Source organism: Cherax quadricarinatus, chromosome 76, assembly GCF_038502225.1.
Source record: "Cherax quadricarinatus isolate ZL_2023a chromosome 76, ASM3850222v1, whole genome shotgun sequence".
In the NCBI taxonomy this organism is placed as follows: Eukaryota; Metazoa; Arthropoda; class Malacostraca; order Decapoda; family Parastacidae; genus Cherax; species Cherax quadricarinatus.
The window spans coordinates 15,124,229-15,145,231 of record NC_091367.1 but is presented as its reverse complement, the minus strand read 5'-3'; the positions used below and the strand labels follow the sequence as shown (position 1 = coordinate 15,145,231).

At 38.7% G+C, this 21,003-nt stretch overlaps 1 protein-coding gene across 1 annotated transcript in view; it reads left to right on the top strand.

Annotated features, from left to right (window-relative positions):
• The window catches only part of LOC128703639 (protein phosphatase 1 regulatory subunit 21), a 72,399-nt gene that overhangs the window by 30,182 nt on the left and 21,214 nt on the right, over positions 1 to 21,003 (top strand). The window contains exons 10-12 of the mRNA XM_053798383.2: positions 594 to 686; positions 6,221 to 6,348; positions 7,475 to 7,612. Of these exons, the coding sequence (XP_053654358.1) occupies positions 594 to 686; positions 6,221 to 6,348; positions 7,475 to 7,612 (359 nt within the window). The remainder of the gene's footprint in view (positions 1 to 593; positions 687 to 6,220; positions 6,349 to 7,474; positions 7,613 to 21,003) is intronic.

The following is a 21,003-nucleotide window of genomic DNA, read 5'->3' as shown; positions in this document are numbered from 1 at the left end:
GTATCCTATTTCCTGTTCATACAACATTTAATTTATACTCAACTGCTACATGAGCAAGCCTCCATGTGTACTTAATTCTACACAAATGTTACATGAACAGGCTTATATCTGTACATTTTGTTAGATTACACAGTGAAGACATGCACAGGCTTTTATATGTACATTTTTAACAAAGTCTGTACAACTGCTACATAAGCAGGGTTATGTGTACATTTTTTTAAGTAATAAGTCATTAATAACTAGATAGAACATTCCTTAATCAAAATGTTATACTCATAAAGGCTTGTATTGTTTTAAGAGTCATTATATTATGCATATTTATCAGCATTCTGCCTCCAGACACCAAGTAAGGCTACAAGACCTGCACTTGATTACATACATCAGTGTCTAGGAAGTTACTTTTATGTTATTGTTTAAGAATATTCTCAAGTATTATTTATGTTACACTTAATTTTCCTTGTAAAATCTTTTTCTGGGCTTCAACAGAAAACTTGTATAATTTCATTGTTAAAATGGCAGGAGTTTAAAGTTATACTGAATATGATAGAAAATGAGCACAGTTGGCATGTAATAATAAAGTTAACTTAATTTAGGTGCACCAAACTCCAATCTGCCTCCTAGTGCCCAGGGACGTGTCATATCCATGCTCAGCGACCGCCTTAATAATCTTCATGCTGCCCTTAAAGGTGAATAACAAAATTAACAAATGCAATATTTTTAACCCATTGATTGTTTTCCCACTAGGGTAGAGTTTGAAAGAAGAAAATGCATTTTTATAACACACCAGCAGTCTCTTATCAAGGTAAGGTGACACATTCATCTACACTAATTCTTTATCTGTATCATAGCTCAGTGGCAGAGCTCTGAGATTGCAATGGAAAGAATTCAGGTGTGAATCCTGGTTGCAGGATGACATGTGAACAAGTCTCCTGACACCTGACACCTGCCACCTTCACTTAACAATAAAAAGATGATTCTGTATTAACATGCGCTATTACAGTAAACCCCTTGATTTAACACACCTTTGAAATATGAAACAAAATCCACTGTGTCAGTCAATTCAGGAGCAAAGTCTTTGTTTTTGTTATGAATACAGTAAAACTAATCCTACCTCTATTCACCACAATTGCCATTATTGGCCACTTGCTTCCCCATATTGTTATCGTTAAGAAAACACTCAGATAATTTCTTCTCTATCCAACATAATCTCCATTACCAGCCAATTGCTCTTCCCATTGTTATTATTACCAACATAGTAAAATCATCTGACCTCCATCTACCATTATCACCATTAGAGGCCACTTGCTTTCCTCCATTAGTTCATTTTCAGCTTTTCACAGTCACTCTTTATTACAAGTTCCCTTTCTGTATTAATCAGACTTTGTTTTTTATTTTCAAAATCTTTTTCTCATTTCTTATGAAACAAGGGATTGAATTCTTTTGCAGTTTGTTAGTCCACGGATCATATACTCTAAATGTAATTGAGAAAGAGCATAAAAAAATTGAATAATGTGTACTATGAAGACCTTTCCATGTGCAATTCAATTATTAATGTACTGTTTTCATTTGCATTTATGAAAAATCACACTATACAAAGGAGCTTTATCAGAGATCTGACTATATTAAATAATACTGAATGTACATCTGTTGATTTTACTAAATTAGCTTTCAGCTGCATATCAAAAGTATGGATAAATTTAAAGGCTACGTCATGTATTGAGAGTTGTATATTAGGCAGGAAAGTGCAGTGAGTGCCTTGATGTTGAAGTGCTCCTGATTTGAGGAATTGGAGCTACCCTTTCATGGATTAGACCTGATTGCCTCCCATTCTCCAAGTGCTGTAAAACCTCTACAAATTTAGCAGTTCCCTTTGAAAAAAAATATTATAATGATAATGATAATAATAATACTGAAGATTGAAACACTTATGCAGCATATGGGAATCTTTATTCAGGAAACGTTTTGCCACACAGTGGCTTCATCAGTCCAATACAAAGAGGGACTGATTACCTCATACTCCTCCTCTCCTTTCGCCTTCCTCTTTGTATTGGACTGATGAAGCCACTGTGTGGCGAAACGTTTCCTGAATAAAGATTCCCATATGCTGCATAAGTGTCTCAATCTTCAACTTGTCGGTTTCTCAAACCATTCATCACAATAATAATACTGTACTACTAAAAATGAGAATGCCAATTTGTTAAAAGCAGAGGGAGGGATTCAGTTTAGGAGTGTTTGGTATGCTTGTTCAGTATATTCATGAAAGAAAGATAGGTGTCTGAGGATGTGAAAAGAGCATGCAAAGTTCCTTTGTACAAGAGAAAAGGGTAAAAGAGAGGGTGAAGGCATTATAGGGGAATAAACCTGTTAAGTATACTGGGTAAAGTGTTTGGTAGAACTATTATAGAGTAAAACACAGGATTTAGCAAGGGTAGGGAATGTGTAGATGAAGTGTTTAAGACACCTGCTCGCCATGTTCACCTAGCAGTAAGTAGGCACCTGGGTGTTAGTTGACTAGTGGGGGTTGCATCCTGGGACAAAATTGACCTGATTTGCAGGAAATGCTCTGCATAACAAGGGTCTTTCTGTATAGTAGTTTGTCATTGATGTCGGCTAGGCCTGTATACCTTGTACATGTACTTGTAGAAATAAAGATTATTATTATTATTACTCAGATGAGGAAATCAGGGAATGAGTGAGGCTTAAACCCATGGCAGCAAGGAAGTCCTAAAACTCACAGGCCAGTATGTTAACCACTCGAGTGGTTAACGATTTCATGATTCAAGTGAAGGTCGGGATCTGTTTGTTACATGGATTTAAGAAAGGCATTTTATAAATAAATTTTATGAATAATCTTTATTTCTACAAGTACATGATACAACTAATACAGACCTATCTGACATCATTGACATACTGTTTAGAAAGGCATAAAACATGAATATACGGTTTAATATGCAGGCAGCCCCCACTTTACAGCGCTTCACTGTTTTGCTAATGCAGTGGTTTTCAACTACAGTAGACCTCCGGTTTACGATCAGCTCCCAGTGTGACCAATTATGTAAGTGTATTTATGTAAGTGCGTTTGTATGTGTATGTTTGGGGGTCTGAAATGGACTAATCTAATTCACAATATTCCTTATGGGAACAAATTCGGTCAGTACTGGCACCTGAACATACTTCTGGAATGAAATAATATCGTAAACCGGGGGTCCACTGTATACCCATTCTTTATTTAGACTTCCTGCAATAAATATAGTAACCACTCATTATAAGCTAAGGATGAAAATATTTTAAGATAAGTAATTTGTGTACTGTATATGCATTTTCTTGACCTAGCTCTATTGCTTGCTTAACCCTTTCAGGGTTTCTGACGTACTAGTATGGCTTACACACAAGGGTTTTTGACGTACTAGTACGCATAAATTCTAACACCCTCAAATCTAGTGAGAGAAAGCTGGTGGGCCTACATATGAAAGAATGGGTCTATATGGTCAGTGTGCACAGTATAAAAAATATCCTGCAGCACACAGTGCATAATGAGAGAAAAACTTTGACAGTGTTTTTGGCTTAAAACAGCGACTTTGCACTGTATTTTTGTATGGTATTCTAGTTTTCCTGGTCTCATTTCATAGAATGGAAGACATATTACAGAAAGTGAGACGATTTTGATTGGTTTTACCATTAAAAGTACCTTGAAATTGAGCTCAAAGCAGCAGAAATCTTCGATTTTTGCCAAAGTTCAAAAGTAAACAAATCATGCTACGCGTCCAATACACGTCAACTGGCGAGTCTAATATTCTTTCACAAGTGCTCTGATATTATTTATACCATTTCTACACAAATGCAGTAGTCTGCATAACAGTAAATCTTCTATTTTTTGTGAGAATAAAAATTCAAAGTGGAAAGCAAAAGAATGTAAGAGGGGCGTGGGGACGTGTCTAATGAACAGAGGAAATGTTATTTTAGTGCCAGGAATGTCTTTCTTGTTTATTCTCGACCCTATTTGGAAATTGGCACCTTTTGAAATTTGTGTGAAATTGGCAAAATTGCTAAATTCTGACCACTTTATTGGATAGTTTCTTGTACTCATTCGATAGAAAAAATGGAGTTCTAGTGATATAGTTATGATTTTTATCGATTATTACACTGGAATTGGCCGAAAATAGGGCTCAAAGTGGGCAAAATTGCTGATGCATAAGCATCGTCAAGACTGCTAACTTCGCAAGAGCATAATTCCGTAAGTTTTTCATCAAATTTCATACTTTTGGTGTCATTATGATTGGGAAAAGATTCTCTATCCTTTCATAAGAAAAATATTTTTTTTTTTTTTTTTTTTTTTTTTTTTTTTTTTTTTTTTTTTTTTTTTTTTTTTTTTTTTTTTTTGTGAAAATTTGTCAACCCTGACAACAAGTCTGGGAGAGGGCCTGTTGACCCTGAAAGGGTTAATATATGATAGTATAAAGATGTAATCAAACTTTTTATATACATGTGAAAGTGAAAACAGGCCATGTTTCACTTTCCACAATTTTTGTTTTGCAGTGGTATCCTGGAACCTAACTTGCTGTATAAGCCTGGCCCTCCTGTATGTATATAAGGAGAGGAGTTACCAAAAGTATAATTCAGAAGGCTTAGGAGGTGTTGTTGAGGTGATTTAGGCATTTAGAGATGATGGAGCAGAATAAGATGGCCATGAGGGTCTATAAATCTTGTATGGAAGGAAGGAGGGATATGGGTCATCCCAGGAAGGGTTAGAGAGGAGGAGTAAAGGAGGTTTAAATTGCTAGGGGCTTATGTGAATTTGTTAGATCGGAGTGAATAGAGACATGTGGGTTTTATGACATGTCATGTTGTTTGAGTACGAGCAAGTCAACATTCATGAAGAGTTTCAGGGAAATCAGTTAGCCAGATTTAAGACCTAGAGGTAGGAAGAACTGTGCCTGCACTCTGAAGGAGTAATGGGAATGATGCACTTTTGTGGGTCAGTTGAATTGTGATGTCTGTATCCAGAAACTTCTGAATACACAGGTATTTTGGAGTTTCTGAAGAGGTTGGCAAAGGAGTCTTTTTGGGTGCTTGAAAGAAAAGTGAACTTAGAAAAGAGCAAAGTAATGAGAATAACAAAAAATTTTCGACAGTGAAAGAGCAGAAAGGTAGATGGAGTGTTGAGGTGTCTATGAAAAGAAAGTTTATAGAGGTAAAAAGGGAATTGTATGAGTATGTTGCAACATACTGATTCCATGGGGAAGTGGAACAGAGTTCTTCCTCCGTCAGCCATACGTGTTGTAAGAGGTAACTAAAATGCTTGGGAGCAAGGGCCTAGCAACCCCTACTGTATAAATTAATAAATTTAAAAAGAAAACTTTCATTTTTTTGCTGTGATGGGATACAGCCAGTTTGTTAAAAAAAAAAAAAAATATTGGTACTGACACTCACACAAGTGTGAGGCATGAGCTTTAAATGTTGCAGTAGGATGAGGCTGAAGGCACTGGAGATGTCATGTTTAAGATCAGTGTTTTTTTTTTTTTTTTTTTTTTTTAAAAAAGTCGGTCGTCTCCCACCGAGGCAGGGTGACCCAAAAAAAAAAGAAAGAAAGAAAATCCCCAAAAAGAAAATACTTTCATCATCATTCAACACTTTCACCACACTCACACATTATCACTGCTTTTGCAGAGGTGCTCAGAATATAACAGTTTAGAAGCATATACGTATAGAGATACACAACATATCCCTCCAAACTGCCAATATCCCAAACCCCTCCTTTAAAGTGCAGGCATTGTACTTCCCATTTCCAGGACTCAAGTCCGACTATATGAAAATAAATAAGATCAGTGTTGTGTGAATATTATGCAGAGAATTTGGAGTATAGAAGTTTTAAAAAACAGTGTGAATTACAATTCAAAGGCTGGAGGAAGGGGTCTTGAATTGATTTAGGCATTCAGAGAAAGTGATACAGAATAAGATGATCAAGGGGTTGTACAAATGCAGGGTTGATGGAAGGAAGGGGTAGGGGCCATCCCTGGAAGACTCTTGAGAGATGGACTAAAAGAGGTTTTAAATGGGTGTTGAGTGTATCCATCAGGCATGTTTGACGAAAATTAAACATAAGCAAGTTTTTAACGATTTGATGTACTGTTCAAATGTTTTCAGTTTAAAACTTTATCACACATCATAGACATTATTGAATAAGTTTTTGTAATGCTTTATATATTTGCTCACACTACAGAGGCATCCATCACATACCAAAAGAAGACTGCAGGTGAAAAAGATCAGCCATCTATATCAGGGGAAGCAAAGGCAGCCAATGATGAGATTGTCATTGTTCTCATGGCACTATCTTCTATAACAAGTAAGGTTAGTTAACATTTAATTTGTATTGTTAATGTTATACTGGTTATGATGCAAGCAAATCCACAAGGAGAAAATGAAACAGAAGGTATGATGAGTTCTGTATTATTTTTTCCTACACCCAAGGCAATTTTCTGTTGCTTTAGAGAGAAACTGGAAAGGTAAGGAGAGTGCTGAAATTTTGGCATTCAGTGGAAATAAGCCACTTTGTTTTTTTTGTGATTATCCTAAGTAATTTACACTATGATAATTGTATTTATGTGTACCTGTGCCTAAATAAACTTAGTTACTTATAACCGAGGTCCTCATTATTAGCTTAAGAGTGTTAGTTGTAGGTCAGCACGTACAGTACTCCTGTTAACTTGTGTATCGTTTTCTCAATGTGTACCACTGACCATTGTTTATTACACTTGTATTTCTGTACTGGGATATTTTTATTTTCACTTTACACCTCTGGAATTAAATTAGCTTACTAAATTTATAATGTATTCTGACTGACACAAAATTGTTTAGTGCTTTCCATTAGCAAAATAAATAAGAACCAAATTAATACATTTTCCTAACTTTCAGAAAATCCTCAATGCCAATATTTGGAATATGTTTAAAATATATAAAGTCATCTGTCTTATAAGTTCTTAGATTACGTTTGTATAACTGAATGTGAAATTTGTAGTTCATAATATTTGTATATTGTAGAAAAATTATTACTTGAATTTGCTCATTACATTGTAAAGTGGCTTCCTTTTTCTTAAGTGCAGTAATCTTCATGGGAAGTAAAAGAAAAATTAATTTTAATCATGATGCGAGGGGTGGTCACAATAAAAGATAAATGCAGTGCTGTTGTAGTTTCTCTGCACATTGCTAGAATCTTGTTTTTGTCTTACTGTGTAGGAGTGTATTAGCAATTTTTACCTTTTGATGTTAAATATTATTAACATTTCAGCATAGTGTATGTGTTTAACTGTTGTGTGTGTGTGTGCTTGTAGACATTTTCTGCATTTATAATGTGTCTTTAACTGTTGTGTTTATTCTTGTAGATGCTGTCTGCATTTATGTCTTCAACTGGTGTGTGTGTTTGTAGCTGCCGTTTACATTTTTAATGTGTCTTCAACTGCTGAGTGTATTATTACAGATGTCGACTACATTCCGAGAGCAAGTTGCTCCTTCATGGGTTCGAGGTGGATCAACCCCAAGCACTCCTTCTTCACCATACCCCAGTATGCCTTACAGCTTAAATAAATCTCTCAGTAACTATGCATCCATTCCACAAGTAAGTTGTCATATCAGCAAAATTCTGAAGTGCTGCTAGATTATTATAATATTTATGGGGAAACTAAACCTATGGAAGTCATGCATTGCCTGATGAATGGAAGGTGATTAAGTTTGATCCGAAGGAGAAAGTGTAATTGCAGTTGGTTGGATCAAGAGCTTGGGGAAATGGAATAAAATACCATCATGATGGAAACAGATGCACAAATGCAGTGTAATAATATTTTTTTAGGCAATGTTTTCCCCACTTTGGCTTTTTCAGTTGAGGACTTAAGAAAAGCCCAGTGTTTGGGTGAAATATCAAAAAGGATCTCATTACACTGCTTTTGTGTGTCTGTATTTGGAGTATTTTGCTATTAAAATTATGTCATAAACTTTTTTTTTTTTTTTTTTTCAACAAGTCGGCCGTCTCCCACCGAGGCAGGGTGACCCAAAAAAGAAAGAAAATCCCCAAAAAGAAAATACTTTCATCATCATTCAACACTTTCACCATACTCGCACATTATCACTGTTTTTGCAGAGGTGCTCAGAATACAACAGTCTAGAAGCATACATATATAAAGATACACAACATATTCCTCCAAACTGCCAATATGAAAGGTGGTTTAGAAAGACACACAAGCAAACACTAGGACATATTTATTAGAAAACGTTACGATCCCGGAACCTTGATCAGAAGTGATCAAGGTCCCAGGACCGAAATGTTTTCTAATACAGTAAATATGTACCATTGCTTCCTTACGTGTCTTTCTAAGCCAATTTGTCAGTATCTATTACCAAGGTTTATACCACATATGAAAGGTGTTTACAGTGATAAGATACAAAGTAGGTGGAGTATAAGATGGAGAGAAAAATGATAAAGTGTAAAAGAAGAGCAAATGAAAGAATGGGTAAGGCATTATAAGTAAGTTTTGCTGAGAATCAGTGTTTTGAAAGGAGGTAAACAAGATGAAACTTTAGGATCAAATAAACTTAGCGTGGTAAGAATGAGATGCTGATGCAAAGTGTTAAGTGTTTGATAAGGAAGCAGAGGCAATATAGAGATGAGATATTAGATAAGGTGATAGACACATTAGATAATGACTTGTAGGTAAGGTAAGGTTATAGGGTATGAGGAGAGAAAGAGATCATTTAAGTAGTCAAAGGTTTTGGATATGGAGTTTTTTTTTTTTTTTAACAAGTCGGCCGTCTCCCACTGAGGCAGGGTGACCCAAAACGAAAGAAAATCCCCAAAAAGAAAATACTTTCATCATCATTTAACTCTTTTACCTCACACATAATCACTGTTTTTGCAGAGGTGCTCAGAACACAACAGCTTGGAAGCATATACGTATAAAGATACACAACATATCCCTCCAAACTGTCAATATCCCAAACCCCTCCTTTAGAGTGCAGGTATTGTACTTCCCATTTCCAGGACTCAAGTCCAGCTATATAAAAATAACCGGTTTCCCTGAATCCCTTCACTAAATATTACCCTGCTCACACTCCAACAGATCATCAGGTCCCAAATACCATTCACTCCTATTGAACACGCTCACGCACGCCTGCTGGAAGTCCAAGCCCCTCGCCCACGAAACCTCCCTTACCCCTTCCTTCCAACCTTTTCGAGAACGACCCCTACCCCGCCTTCCTTCCCCTACAGATTTAAATGCTCTCCATGTCATTCTACTTTGATCCATTCTCTCTAAATAACCAAACCACCTCAACAACCCCTCTTCAGCCCTCTGACTAATACTTTTATTAACTCCACACCTTATCCTAATTTCCACACTCCAAATTTTCTGCATAATATTTACACCACACATTGCCCTTAGACAGGACATCTCCAACCGCCTCCTCGCTGCTGCATTCACAACCCAAGCTTCACACCCATATAAGAGTGTTGGTACTACTATACTTTCATACATTCCCTTCTTTGCCTGCATAGATAATGTTTTTTTGTCTCCACATATACCTCAATGCACCACTCACCTTTTTTCCCTCATCAATTCTATGATTAATCTCATCCTTCATAAATCCATCTGCCGATATGTCAACTCCCAAGTATCTGAAAACATTCACTTCTTCCATACTCCTCCTCCCCAATTTGATATCCAATTTTTCTTTATCTAAATCATTTGATACCCTCATCACCTTACTCTCTTCCATGTAGAGGTATTATGTAAGTAGGTATTGGAGAGTGCATGAGTGTAGCTGATAACGTGGGTGAACAGTACAAGTGTCACTGTTGAGAAGGAGGAAGAGCTCGATGTTAATATGAAGGAGCAACAATATATACCCATAATTAGTTTTGAGAGTTTTTTATTACCCCCTGCAGTCTAGCCTATGGTTAGACTGTTGCTATTGGCAGTTCACTGACTCATATATCCATCATAGTTTAGTTGATCTGGTACTTGGCAGAGATAGCAATACAGTTTCCTCTTGAAAACATTTACACTTATTCTGGTAATGTTTCTGTTATCTCCTGGTAGCAGGTTGAATAGTCTCGACCCATGAATGTTGACAAAGTGCTCTCCTGTGCCCAGGATGCCTCCACTTTCTTACTGGTGTTAATTTACATTTCCTTCCATACCTCTCATTCTTGTACAGTGGACCCCCGCTTAACGATCACCTCCCAATGCGACCAGTTATGTAAGTGTATTTATGTAAGTGCATTTGTACGTGTATGTTTGGGGGTCTGAAATGGACTAATCTACTTCACAATATTTTCCTTATGGGAACAAATTCGTTCAGTACTGGCACCTGAACTTACTTCTGGAATGAAAAAATATCGTTAACCGGGGGTCCACTCTGAAGGCTTACTCAGCCCTGTAACAACTTCAGTCAGTATTACTAAGGCTGGCTCCTCCTCAGAAAAATTAATGCATAGAAAAAGAATAAAAACTGACAAACATAAACACTTTATTATTTAGAAAATATAAAACACCTAAATATGAAATATTGATCCTACATTAAAGAAAATGAAAAATATAAATGATATCTGAATTCAACGCTAATATATATAAAACTTGGGTGTCTGGTGTTGGTGACACTGCATGTTGTTGAAATTGTAGCCGTTGCTGATGATGTTGGGGGGGGGGTCGCAGGTGTGGGTGACTACCCACCGGCTCGTTCTTCACAGAGTCTATAGCCGTAAATAATCTATCCAGATGACAGGAAATCAGGTTCTCTACCGCTGCAATGATGAGGGGTTACGTCCTGATTCTTCATACATGTGCACAGGCAAGTAGATAAAACATGGGACCTCTCAGGACGTTAGTCCGTCTACTCGTTGGTTGGCAGGTGACCCATTCTGTCATTCCAAGCTGGAAAGAGAGACAGGTTACCCACTGCTTAAGAAATCACTCTCCATGATAAGTACAATACCTAAAAGATGTGGTGATTATTAAGACATTTAACAGAGCAAGACTGAAAGGACTAAGTTTATTATTGGTTAAAAGTGAAGCTTTCAACCAATGAGTCCACTAGAATATGAGCAGGCATGTACTTACAGTAGTGCTGGGAGCTGTGAGTCGAGTGATTACTGTTTGGCCGGAGCCCCACACGTCACCTTTCGGGGGGGGGGGGGGAAGAGGGAGGGGAAGGGATAGTGGGAGCTAGACTGACCCTACCTTAACAAGCAGCCGGCAATCAAACTATCACTTTCGGGGTGGGGGAAAAAGGGGGGGGATAGCGGGAGCTAGACTTCCCCTACCTTAACAAGTAGCCGGCAATCAAACTATTGTTACCATGTACTTGCTTGATACTCCTATCTGTTGAACTTTTCCCTCACACTCCCCCATACCAAGACTTATAGTCAAGGAGTATAAGAAGAATAGGCGAGGAAAAAGTTCTAACATGTGAAAGTCGCGTAAGGCAACAAATCTTCTAGTGACTGTCACGACTTAACCAGTCAGAGAAATAATTGGAAGAACCATTGATATACACAATATGGAACTTAAAAGCTTGGAGAGCCAATGTCCACCTCAAGAGGCGACTGTTGGTTCCCTTAAAAGTTTCTAGGTATATCAAAGGTTTGTGATCTGTTTCTGAAATGAATTCTTTTCCCAGTAGATAAAATTTAAGCTTGGAGATACCCCACACAAGGGCCAAACATTCCTTTTCTGTGGTGGAGTATCTCGTTTCTGTGGGAAGGAAGTTTTAGACTTAATAAATGTACAGGATCTAGGAGTGTGTATTTTGTGCAGTAAGCACCTGACACCTATTGCAAGAACTATACTTCTTTGTAACCTGAGAGTACATGCTTGGCCAAAAATAAGTGTGTTCGAGCTTATGCCACGTCTTACGATGGGCCAAGTGTTTGGTCAATGGCAAATTATGAGCCATTTGAAGAACAGTCTCTCGACTTGGTTTAGGAACAACAAGTAGGGAATAATCTATCACTGAAGAATGAGATTTAAATACAGATTTATATAAGATACCATTAATATATTCAAACTTATGAGATACGTATCTCCCGTGGATAACTTTGTTGTTAAAAGCTTGATTATGACAATCCCGAAGTGAAGGGCAATTGCGCTGTATATTGACAAAGTCATCCTTGGACATAAAATCTGGGAAAATAAAAGGACTTACGGTGGGAGAAGAGGAGGTAGGAGAAGCCGGGGTTATAGTCTGAGCCCTAGTCAAGACATTGAGAGTGCCGGAGGCAATACCCTTACTTTCACCCGACGAGTGGACAGGTGATCCTGCTACCTCACTATTGAGAGCAGTATCATCTGTTTCCACCCCCAAATGAACAGTACGAGACAATGCAGCTTCCGGTGCGGAATTGTTAAGGGGATTATTTAACTTGCAAGGAAGAAGAGCTGGAAAACTTAGATCCACGGGTGGTGACAAAAGATCCACCTCTGAAGGAAGAACGGCACCTTTAACCCCTTGACTGTCACAACCCCTAATCCTGAGGTGTCTCCTGGTGTCGTAAAATTTAAAAAAAAAAAAAAAATAATTTTTTCTTATGAAATGATAGAGAATCTTTTCCCAATTGTAATGGCACCAAAAATGCGAAATTTGATGGAAAACTGATGGAATTATGCTCTTGCAAAGTTAGCGACCTTGGCGATATTTACAAATCGGCGATTTCGCCCACTTTGAGCCCTATTTTCGGCTAATTCCTTTGTTCCAGTCGACTAAACTCATAGCTATTTCCTTAGAACTCCATTTTTTCTATCGATTGAGTACGTACAAGAAACTGCCCATTTACCAATTTCAACTACCCAATAATGTGGTCAGAAATTTGCAATTTGGCCAATTTCACGAAAATTAAAAAATATGACAATTTCAAAATAAGGTCCAGAATGAACAATGCAGACATTCCTGGCTCTAAAATAACATTTTCTTTGTTTATCAGTCATGTCTCCAGGCCCCTCTGATATTACTCTTGCTTTCTATTTTGAATTTTTATTCAAACAAAAAATAGAAGACTTACTATTATGAAGACTACTGCAATACTGTTATAATTGTATAAATAACATCAACCCATTCATGACTGCATATTAGAATGGCTAGTTGGACATTTATTGGACAATGACATCATTTGTTTACTTTTGAACATTGGCAAAAATCAAACATTTCCCCTACTTTGAGCTCCATTTCCAGGTTCTTTTTATAGTAAAATCAATCAAAATCACCTCTATTTATATAATATGTTTTCCATTCTATCAAATGAGACCAAGAAAACGAGAATACAACCATAAATACTATACGAAAATAGACCACAAAGTCGGCATTTTAATTAAAAACAATGGTCGGAGTTTTTTTTTCCTTATTATGCACTGCGTGCTCCAGGATTTTTTTTATATGGTGCACACTGACCACACAGACCCATTCTCTCACATGTGGGCCTACCAGCTTTCTCCTGCTTGATTTGAAGCCGCTAGAATTTATGAGTATATATACGTCAAACACGGTACCTCGTAAGATGTATATATACGGCGGCGACAATCAAAGGGTTAATGTTACCCACTATTATAGAACAAGTAATTGGGGCTAGTACCGCATTAGTCCAACCGGTTAACCATTTAGTTTTCAAGTAACAACGTATTGTAGAGAAAGTATTTTCACGACCCAAGTAATCTGAAAGAATAGAGGACACATGAGAGGTTTTAAAGTAATGGAACAGTTTGTCCGAAATTACGATGCACGTACATCCAGTGTCACGTAATTTTTTTTTTTTTTTTTTCAACAAGTCGGTCGTCTCCCACCGAGGCAGGGTGACCCAAAAAAGAAAGAAAATCCCCAAAAAGAAAATACTTTCATCATCATTCAACACTTTCACCACACTCACACATTATCACTGCTTTTGCAGAGGTGCTCAGAATACAACAGCTTAGAAGCATATACGTATAAAGATACACAACATATCCCTCCAAACTGCCAATATCCCAAACCCCTCCTTTAAAGTGCAGGCATTGTACTTCCCATTTCCAGGACTCAAGTCCGACTATATGAAAATAACCGGTTTCCCTGAATCCCTTCACTAAATATTACCCTGCTCACACTCCAACAGATCGTCAGGTCCCAAGTATCATTCGTCTCCATTCACTCCTATCTAACACGCTCATGCACGCTTGCTGGAAGTCCAAGCCCCTCGCCCACAAAACCTTTTATACCATTAACTGCTCCTGAACAGAAGGGTGCTTGGTCATTACCATCAACAAAACATCTTCCAACTTTCTCTATTTTCTTGGAAGGACAATCTGGACGTTTATGTCCGATACCACCACACCAATGACATGTTGGTATAATAGCTGGTGACTTTGCTTCTACTGTAGGCTTCTTAATCTTTGGTTCAGGTGAACCATTTCCCTTAAGGTTCGATCCCTTTAGGTCTTTATAGGAATTGTGAGCCTCAGCATACAGGTCAGCGGCCTCAGCAACTTCATCAGCTTTAATCAGGTTATGTTCTCTAATGGATGTTCTTATCTGGTGGGGAAGAGCTGTCAGAAACTGGTCAGCAACCATGAAGTCTCTAAGAGATTCATAACTGTGATCAATTCCTGAACTCTCTATCCAAAAGTCGAACAAACGAAAGAGTGTTACCTGTAACTGCTGAAAGTTTTGGCCATGCTGTAAGGTGGCATACCTGAAATCTTTCCTATAAGAATTTGTGGTTTTCTGATATGCTTTAAGGATTGCCTTCTTCAGTAGGTTATAATTACATATGATATCCTGCGACAAAGTTGCATAGATATTCAAAGCTGTACCAGAAAATAACATTCCTAACCTGGTAGCCCAGGTGTCAGCAGGCCATTCACAGAGGGTAGTGGTATTTTCAAACCTGATAATGTATGAAGTAATATCTTCACCCTCTGTGAAGGGAGGTAAATTAGGTGTTGGAATTTGTGCACTAGCTGCATGATGTTCAATTACTCCTTCCTCTAATTGTTGTTGTGTAAGAGTTAACTTTTTATTCTCTAATTCAAGGCGAGCTTTTTCGAGCTCGCGATCTTTTTCCCTCTCTCTTAACTCATGTTCTCTAGCTATTTCCTCACGTTCTCTATCCTTTGCTCTTTCCTCAAGTTCTCTTAATTTAACTTGTTCCTCACGTACTCTAGCTCTCTTCTTACGATCAAGTCTCTCACGCTCCTTTTTGTCTTCTCTCTCTCTCTCTGTCTTTCTTGGCTTTCTCTTTCAAGGTTCTCTCTCTCCTTTTTCTCTTCTCTTTCAATTATCTCTCCTTTTCTTCTTCTCTTTCGATTTTCTCTCTCTCCTTTTCCTCTTGTCTTTCCCTTTCTGCCTCTCTTCTCTCTTTCACTTCTTTCCTGGATCTTAGCACTAATGAAAGATTCTAAATTTTTCCCTGTTATTCCTAACTTCCAGCATTCATCCAAAACTGGTATTCCTCCATACTTGCAAGAATAACTTAAACTTTCAGGGGAAATGAAACGGGTATTAAAGAAAACGGAGGGTTCAATTCCTGCTCCGCTCAAACTGCAAATAAACCAGAAGGCTTGATCCCTGCTTCAATTAAACAATATGTATTAATGAAAACGAAGGGTTCTATGCCGGCTCCGAGCAAACAGTAAGTAGAATGGGGTCCCTTCACCATCCAATCTTCTCACCAACAAATCAAGAGTGTCCTACGACAGTTCCCATGATATAATAAAGAGCTCAATGAAACAAATTGTCACTGGAAAATCTCGGGTCCCTAGAGTCTAATCCTCCAAAGTGTTTCAAGCTCGAAAAAGGTGGCAGAATTAACTATTATATCCTGCCTGACTTGACTTACAATAAATTGAGACTATAACAATCACCAAATCTTTTAAATACCTGTACTGTAGTCCTACCATAGAGAATGATTACTCATGGCTGGTGGTAACCGTCTGTTGTATGCGGCATTGAAGTTCCAATGGTAGATTCGAGATGAAGTTGAATCTTGATTCAGTCGAGTTGATCCTGGCAAGGTTGCCACTTGTGAAGGCTTACTCAGCCCTGCAACAACTTCAGTCAGTATTGCTAAGGCTGGCTCCTCCTCAGGAAAATTAATGCATAGAAAAAGAATAAAAACTGACAAACATAAACACTTCATTATTTAGAAAATATAAAACACTTAAATATGAAATATTGATCCTACATTAAAGTAAATGAAAAATGAAAAATATAAATGATATCAGAATTCAATGCTAATATATATAAAACTTGGGTGTCTGGTGTTGGTGACACTGCGTGTTGTTGAAATCGTAGCCGTTGCTGATGATGTGGGGGGGGTCGCAGGTGTGGGTGACAACCCACCGGCTCGTTCTTCACAGAGTCTATAGCCATAAATAATCTATCCAGATGACAGGAAATCAGGTTCTTTACCGCTGCAATGATGAGGGGTTACGTCCTGATTCTTCATACATGTGCACAGGCAAGTAGATAAAACATGGGACGTCTCAGGACGTTAGTCCGTCTCCTTCAATTCTACTCGTTGGTTGGCAGGTGACCCATTCTGTCATTCCAAGCTGGAGAGACAGGTTACCCACTACTTAAGAAATCACTCTCCATGATAAGTACAATACCTAAAAGACATGGTGATTATTAAGACATTTAACAGAGCAAGACTGAAAGGACTAAGTTTATTATTGGTTAAAAGTGAAGCTTTCAACCAATGAGTCCACTAGAATATGAGCAGGCATGTACTTACAGTAGTGCTGGGAGCTGTGAGTCGAGTGATTACTGTTCGGCCGGAGCCCCCCGGGGGGGGGGGAGGGATAGCGGGAGCTAGACTGACCCTACCTTAACAAGCAGCCGGCAATCAAACTATCACTTTCGGGGTGGGGGAAAGGGGGGGGATAGCGGGAGCTGGACTTCCCCTACCTTAACAAGTAGCCGGCAATCAAACTATTGTTACCATGTACTTGCTCGATACTCCTATCTGTTGAACTTTTCCCTCACATCCACTGTATATTGTTATAGTTGTGTGTAGATTTTGGACTAGACCTTCAAATATCTTCTATGTAAATATTATGAGGTATCTATTCTTCATTACATAAAGTACATTCTCTATACTTTGAGGTAGGGGTGTGCCTAAATACAAGCTTACCTTGCTAATATGGTGCTCGTTCTAGGGCACTTCACTAATACAGCAGTTTTCAATGACATTCATGTACAGGAGGCTCTCCACATTCACAAGGTTTAGGGGATAAAGAACCTCACGAATCTTGAAAATTCATGAATATTTGGTGTCCAAATATGATGTAGGGAAATATAGTACTGTAGGGTTTGCGAATGTTTTGATGCCCAAATATTTTTTTTATTAACAAATCGGCTGATTCCCATCAAGGCAGGGTGGCCTGAAAAAGAAAAATTCATCATTATTCACTCTATCACTTTCTTGCCAGAGGGGTGCTTTACACTACAGAGTGTAGAAACTGTACTTCCCATCTCCAAGACTCAGGTCCGGCCTGCCAGTTTCCCTGAATCCCTTCATAAATGTTACTTTGCTCACACTCCAACATCATGTCAAGTATTAAAAACCATTTGTCTCCATTACTATCAAATATGCTCATGCACGCTTGCTGGAAGTCCAAGTCCCTTGCACACAAAACCTCCTTTACCCCCTCCCTCCAACCCTTCCTAGGCCGGCCCCTACCCAGCCTTCCCTCCACTACAGATTTATACACTCTCGAAGTCATTCTATTTTGTTCCATTCTCTCTACATGTCTGAACCACCTCAACAACCCCTCCTCAGCCCTCTCTAAATGTTAAGTGAAATGAGATACTAACTTTTTGTATCTGGTTCTCCATTCTTTCTACATTTTAGCAGTTGGTATATGTCACCATTCAGTATCATGTTACAGTGGTACCTCAGTATATGTCCTTAATCCATTCCCATGAAAAAAATCCTATTGATGGGGTTGTATAAAATAATTTAAATACTGCTTAATACTAAAATATGTAATTTAAACACTGCTTAATACTAAAATACATACATAAATACAAAAGAATTAGATGAAATGCAAATTTAACCTCACTTTACTTTGCTGGAAAGAGTTGAGTACCTCTAGGATAGTGCTGAGAAGGGAGGAGGAGGAAATGTTATTGTTTGGAAGGAGAGTCCCCTTCTCATTTCTCTCTCTTTTCTACGGTGGACCCCTGGTTCGCGATACTAATCCGTTCCTGAGAGCTCATCGTAAACCAAAAATACCGGAAAGCGAATCAATTTTCCCCATAAGAAATAATGGAAATCAAATTAATCCATGCAAGACACCCAAAAGTATGAAAAAAAAAAACTTTTACCACATGAAATATTAAGTTTAATGCAATAGAATAGTAATTACAATAACAACAATAACAATAAATAATGAAAGAATAATTGACACTTACCTTTAATGAAGATCTGGTGATGATTGATGGGATAGGAGGAGGGGAGAGTGTGGATGGTGTTAGCATTTAGAAGGGGAATCCCCCTCCATTAGGACTTGAGGTAGCAATCCTTTTCCGGGGTTACTTCCCTTCTTCTTTTAATGCCACTAGGACCAGGTTGAGAGTCACTGGACCTCTGTCGCACAACATATATGTCCATAGAGGCTTGTACCTCTCGTTCCTTTATGACTTTCCTAAAGTGGTTCACAACATTGTCAGTGTAATAGTCACCAGCACGGCTTGCAATAGCTGTCTGAGGGTGATTTTCATCCATGAAGGTTTGCACTTCAAGCCACTTTGCACAGATTTCCTTAATCTTTGAAGTAGGCAACTTCTTCAATTTCTCCCCTCCTCCGAAGCAATTTCCTCAGGTGTGGCCTCTTGCTGTTGAAGTTGATCTAGCAGCTCATCAGTGGTTAGTTCTTCATTGTCCTCCTCCACCAACTCTTCCACATCCTCCCCACTAACCTCCAACCCCAAGGACTTCCCCAATGCCACAATGGATTCCTCAACTGGCATAGGCTTCTCAGGGTTAGCCTCAAACCCTTCGAAATCCCTTTTGTCTACACATTCTGGCCACAGTCTTTTCCAGGCAGAGTTCAAGGACCTCTTAGTCACTCCCTCCCAAGCCTTACCTATAAGTTTTACACAATTGAGGATAGTAAAGTGATCCTTCCAAAACTCCTTTAGAGTCAATTGAGTTTCTGTGGTCACTTCAAAGCACCTTTCAAACATAGCTTTTGTGTACAGTTTCTTGAAGTTGGAAATGACCTGCTGGTCCATGGGCTGCAGGAGAGGAGTGCTATTAGGAGGCAAAAACTTGACCTTAATGAAACTCATGTCCCCACAAAGTCGCTCTAGGATGACCAGGGGCATTGTCTAATACCAGGAGGCACTTTAGGTCTAATTCCTTTTCAATTAGGTAATTTTTCACAGTGGGGGCAAATGCATGGTGTAACCAGTCATAGAAAAAGTCCCTAGTGACCCATGCCTTACTGTTTGCCCTCCACAGCACACACAAATTAGCCTTGAGGACATTCTTTTGCCTGAACGCTCTGGGAGTTTCTGAGTGATACACCAATAAAGGCTTCACTTTGCAATCACCACTAGCATTGGAACACATCAACAAAGTAAGCCTGTCTTTCATAGGCTTATGTCCTGAGAGTGCCTTTTCCTCCTGAGTAATGTAGCCTCACCATGCCTAATCACACTATATATACCACTACGATTCTTAAATCTTTCAAACCAACCTTTGCTGGCCTTAAATTCACTCACATCACCACTAGTTGCAGGCAATTTTTTTACCAAATTATCATGCTACTGCCTAGCCTTTTCACAAATGATTGCTTGAGAGATGCTATCTCCTACTATCCACACCAATAACAGTCTCTCAACATTTTCTAACACTTGCGGTCGCTGTTTCGTAATCACAGTTGCATCTTTTGCAAGAACAGCTTCCTTGATTGCCGTTTTCTTGCTCACTATAGTAGAGATGGTTGATTGGGGTTTACTATACAACCTGACCATCTCCGACACACGCACTCCACTTTCGTACTTTGCAATTATCTCTTTCTTCATTTCAACAGTCATTAGCACCCTTGGTCTCGAAGGGTTGGCACTGGGAGCTTTCTTGGGGCCCATGGTGACTTATTTTGCAAAAACAGTGATAATGTGGATAATATGGAATGTACCGAATGTATCCTTAGATGCACGCACACTGGCTGGCTTGTAAACACTGGCACACATGGGGCAGTTCAGGCCACACATGGACGCATCTCGTACAAACCACATCGCATACCGGGTTTTGTATCAGGAAGCGAGGCAAATTTTCTGCGATATAATGCATCGGTTACCGGATTTATCGAATACCGATAGCATCGCGAACTGGGGGTCCACTGTATTTGGACCTGATTGAAGCTCCCTTCTCCTCAAGATGTTTCGGGAATGTGACATTGTCTGGTCATTCCAGACAATGCTATTACGGCTTGCTTGGGCTTTGTTGAGGTGGTACGTCTCTGCAAAGTTTTTGACATCCATCCATTTAGCAATGATTTCCTTGATTAATGAAGTGGGGGCTTCCTCTGTCTCCTCTTCCGAGCCTGAAGAGAGTGCATCCATCTTGTCTTGTGCTCTTCCTTCTCAAGTTTCTGCAGCTCCTCAGTAGTCAGCTCTTCCTGGTGCCCTTCCACTAACTCTTCCACATCACCATCACTCACATCCAGACCCATGGACCTGCCCAGAGAGAGCATTCAAAGCCCTCAGTAGAGGCTTCAGTTTGCAATCCCCACTTGCATTGGCACAGAAGAAGAGAGTTAACTTATCCTTCATTGGCTTGTGTCCTGGTAATGCCTTCTCCTCTTGTGTAATATAGGTCCTGTTAGGCATTTTCTTCCAAAACAGGCCTGTTTTGTCACAATTGAAAACTTGTTGGGAAACAAAACCCTCAGCCTCCACAAATTTATTTATTTATTTATTTATTTATTTTTTTATTTAGTAATTTGAGCATACATACAGAGGTACAAAAAAATACAGGTAAGAGCA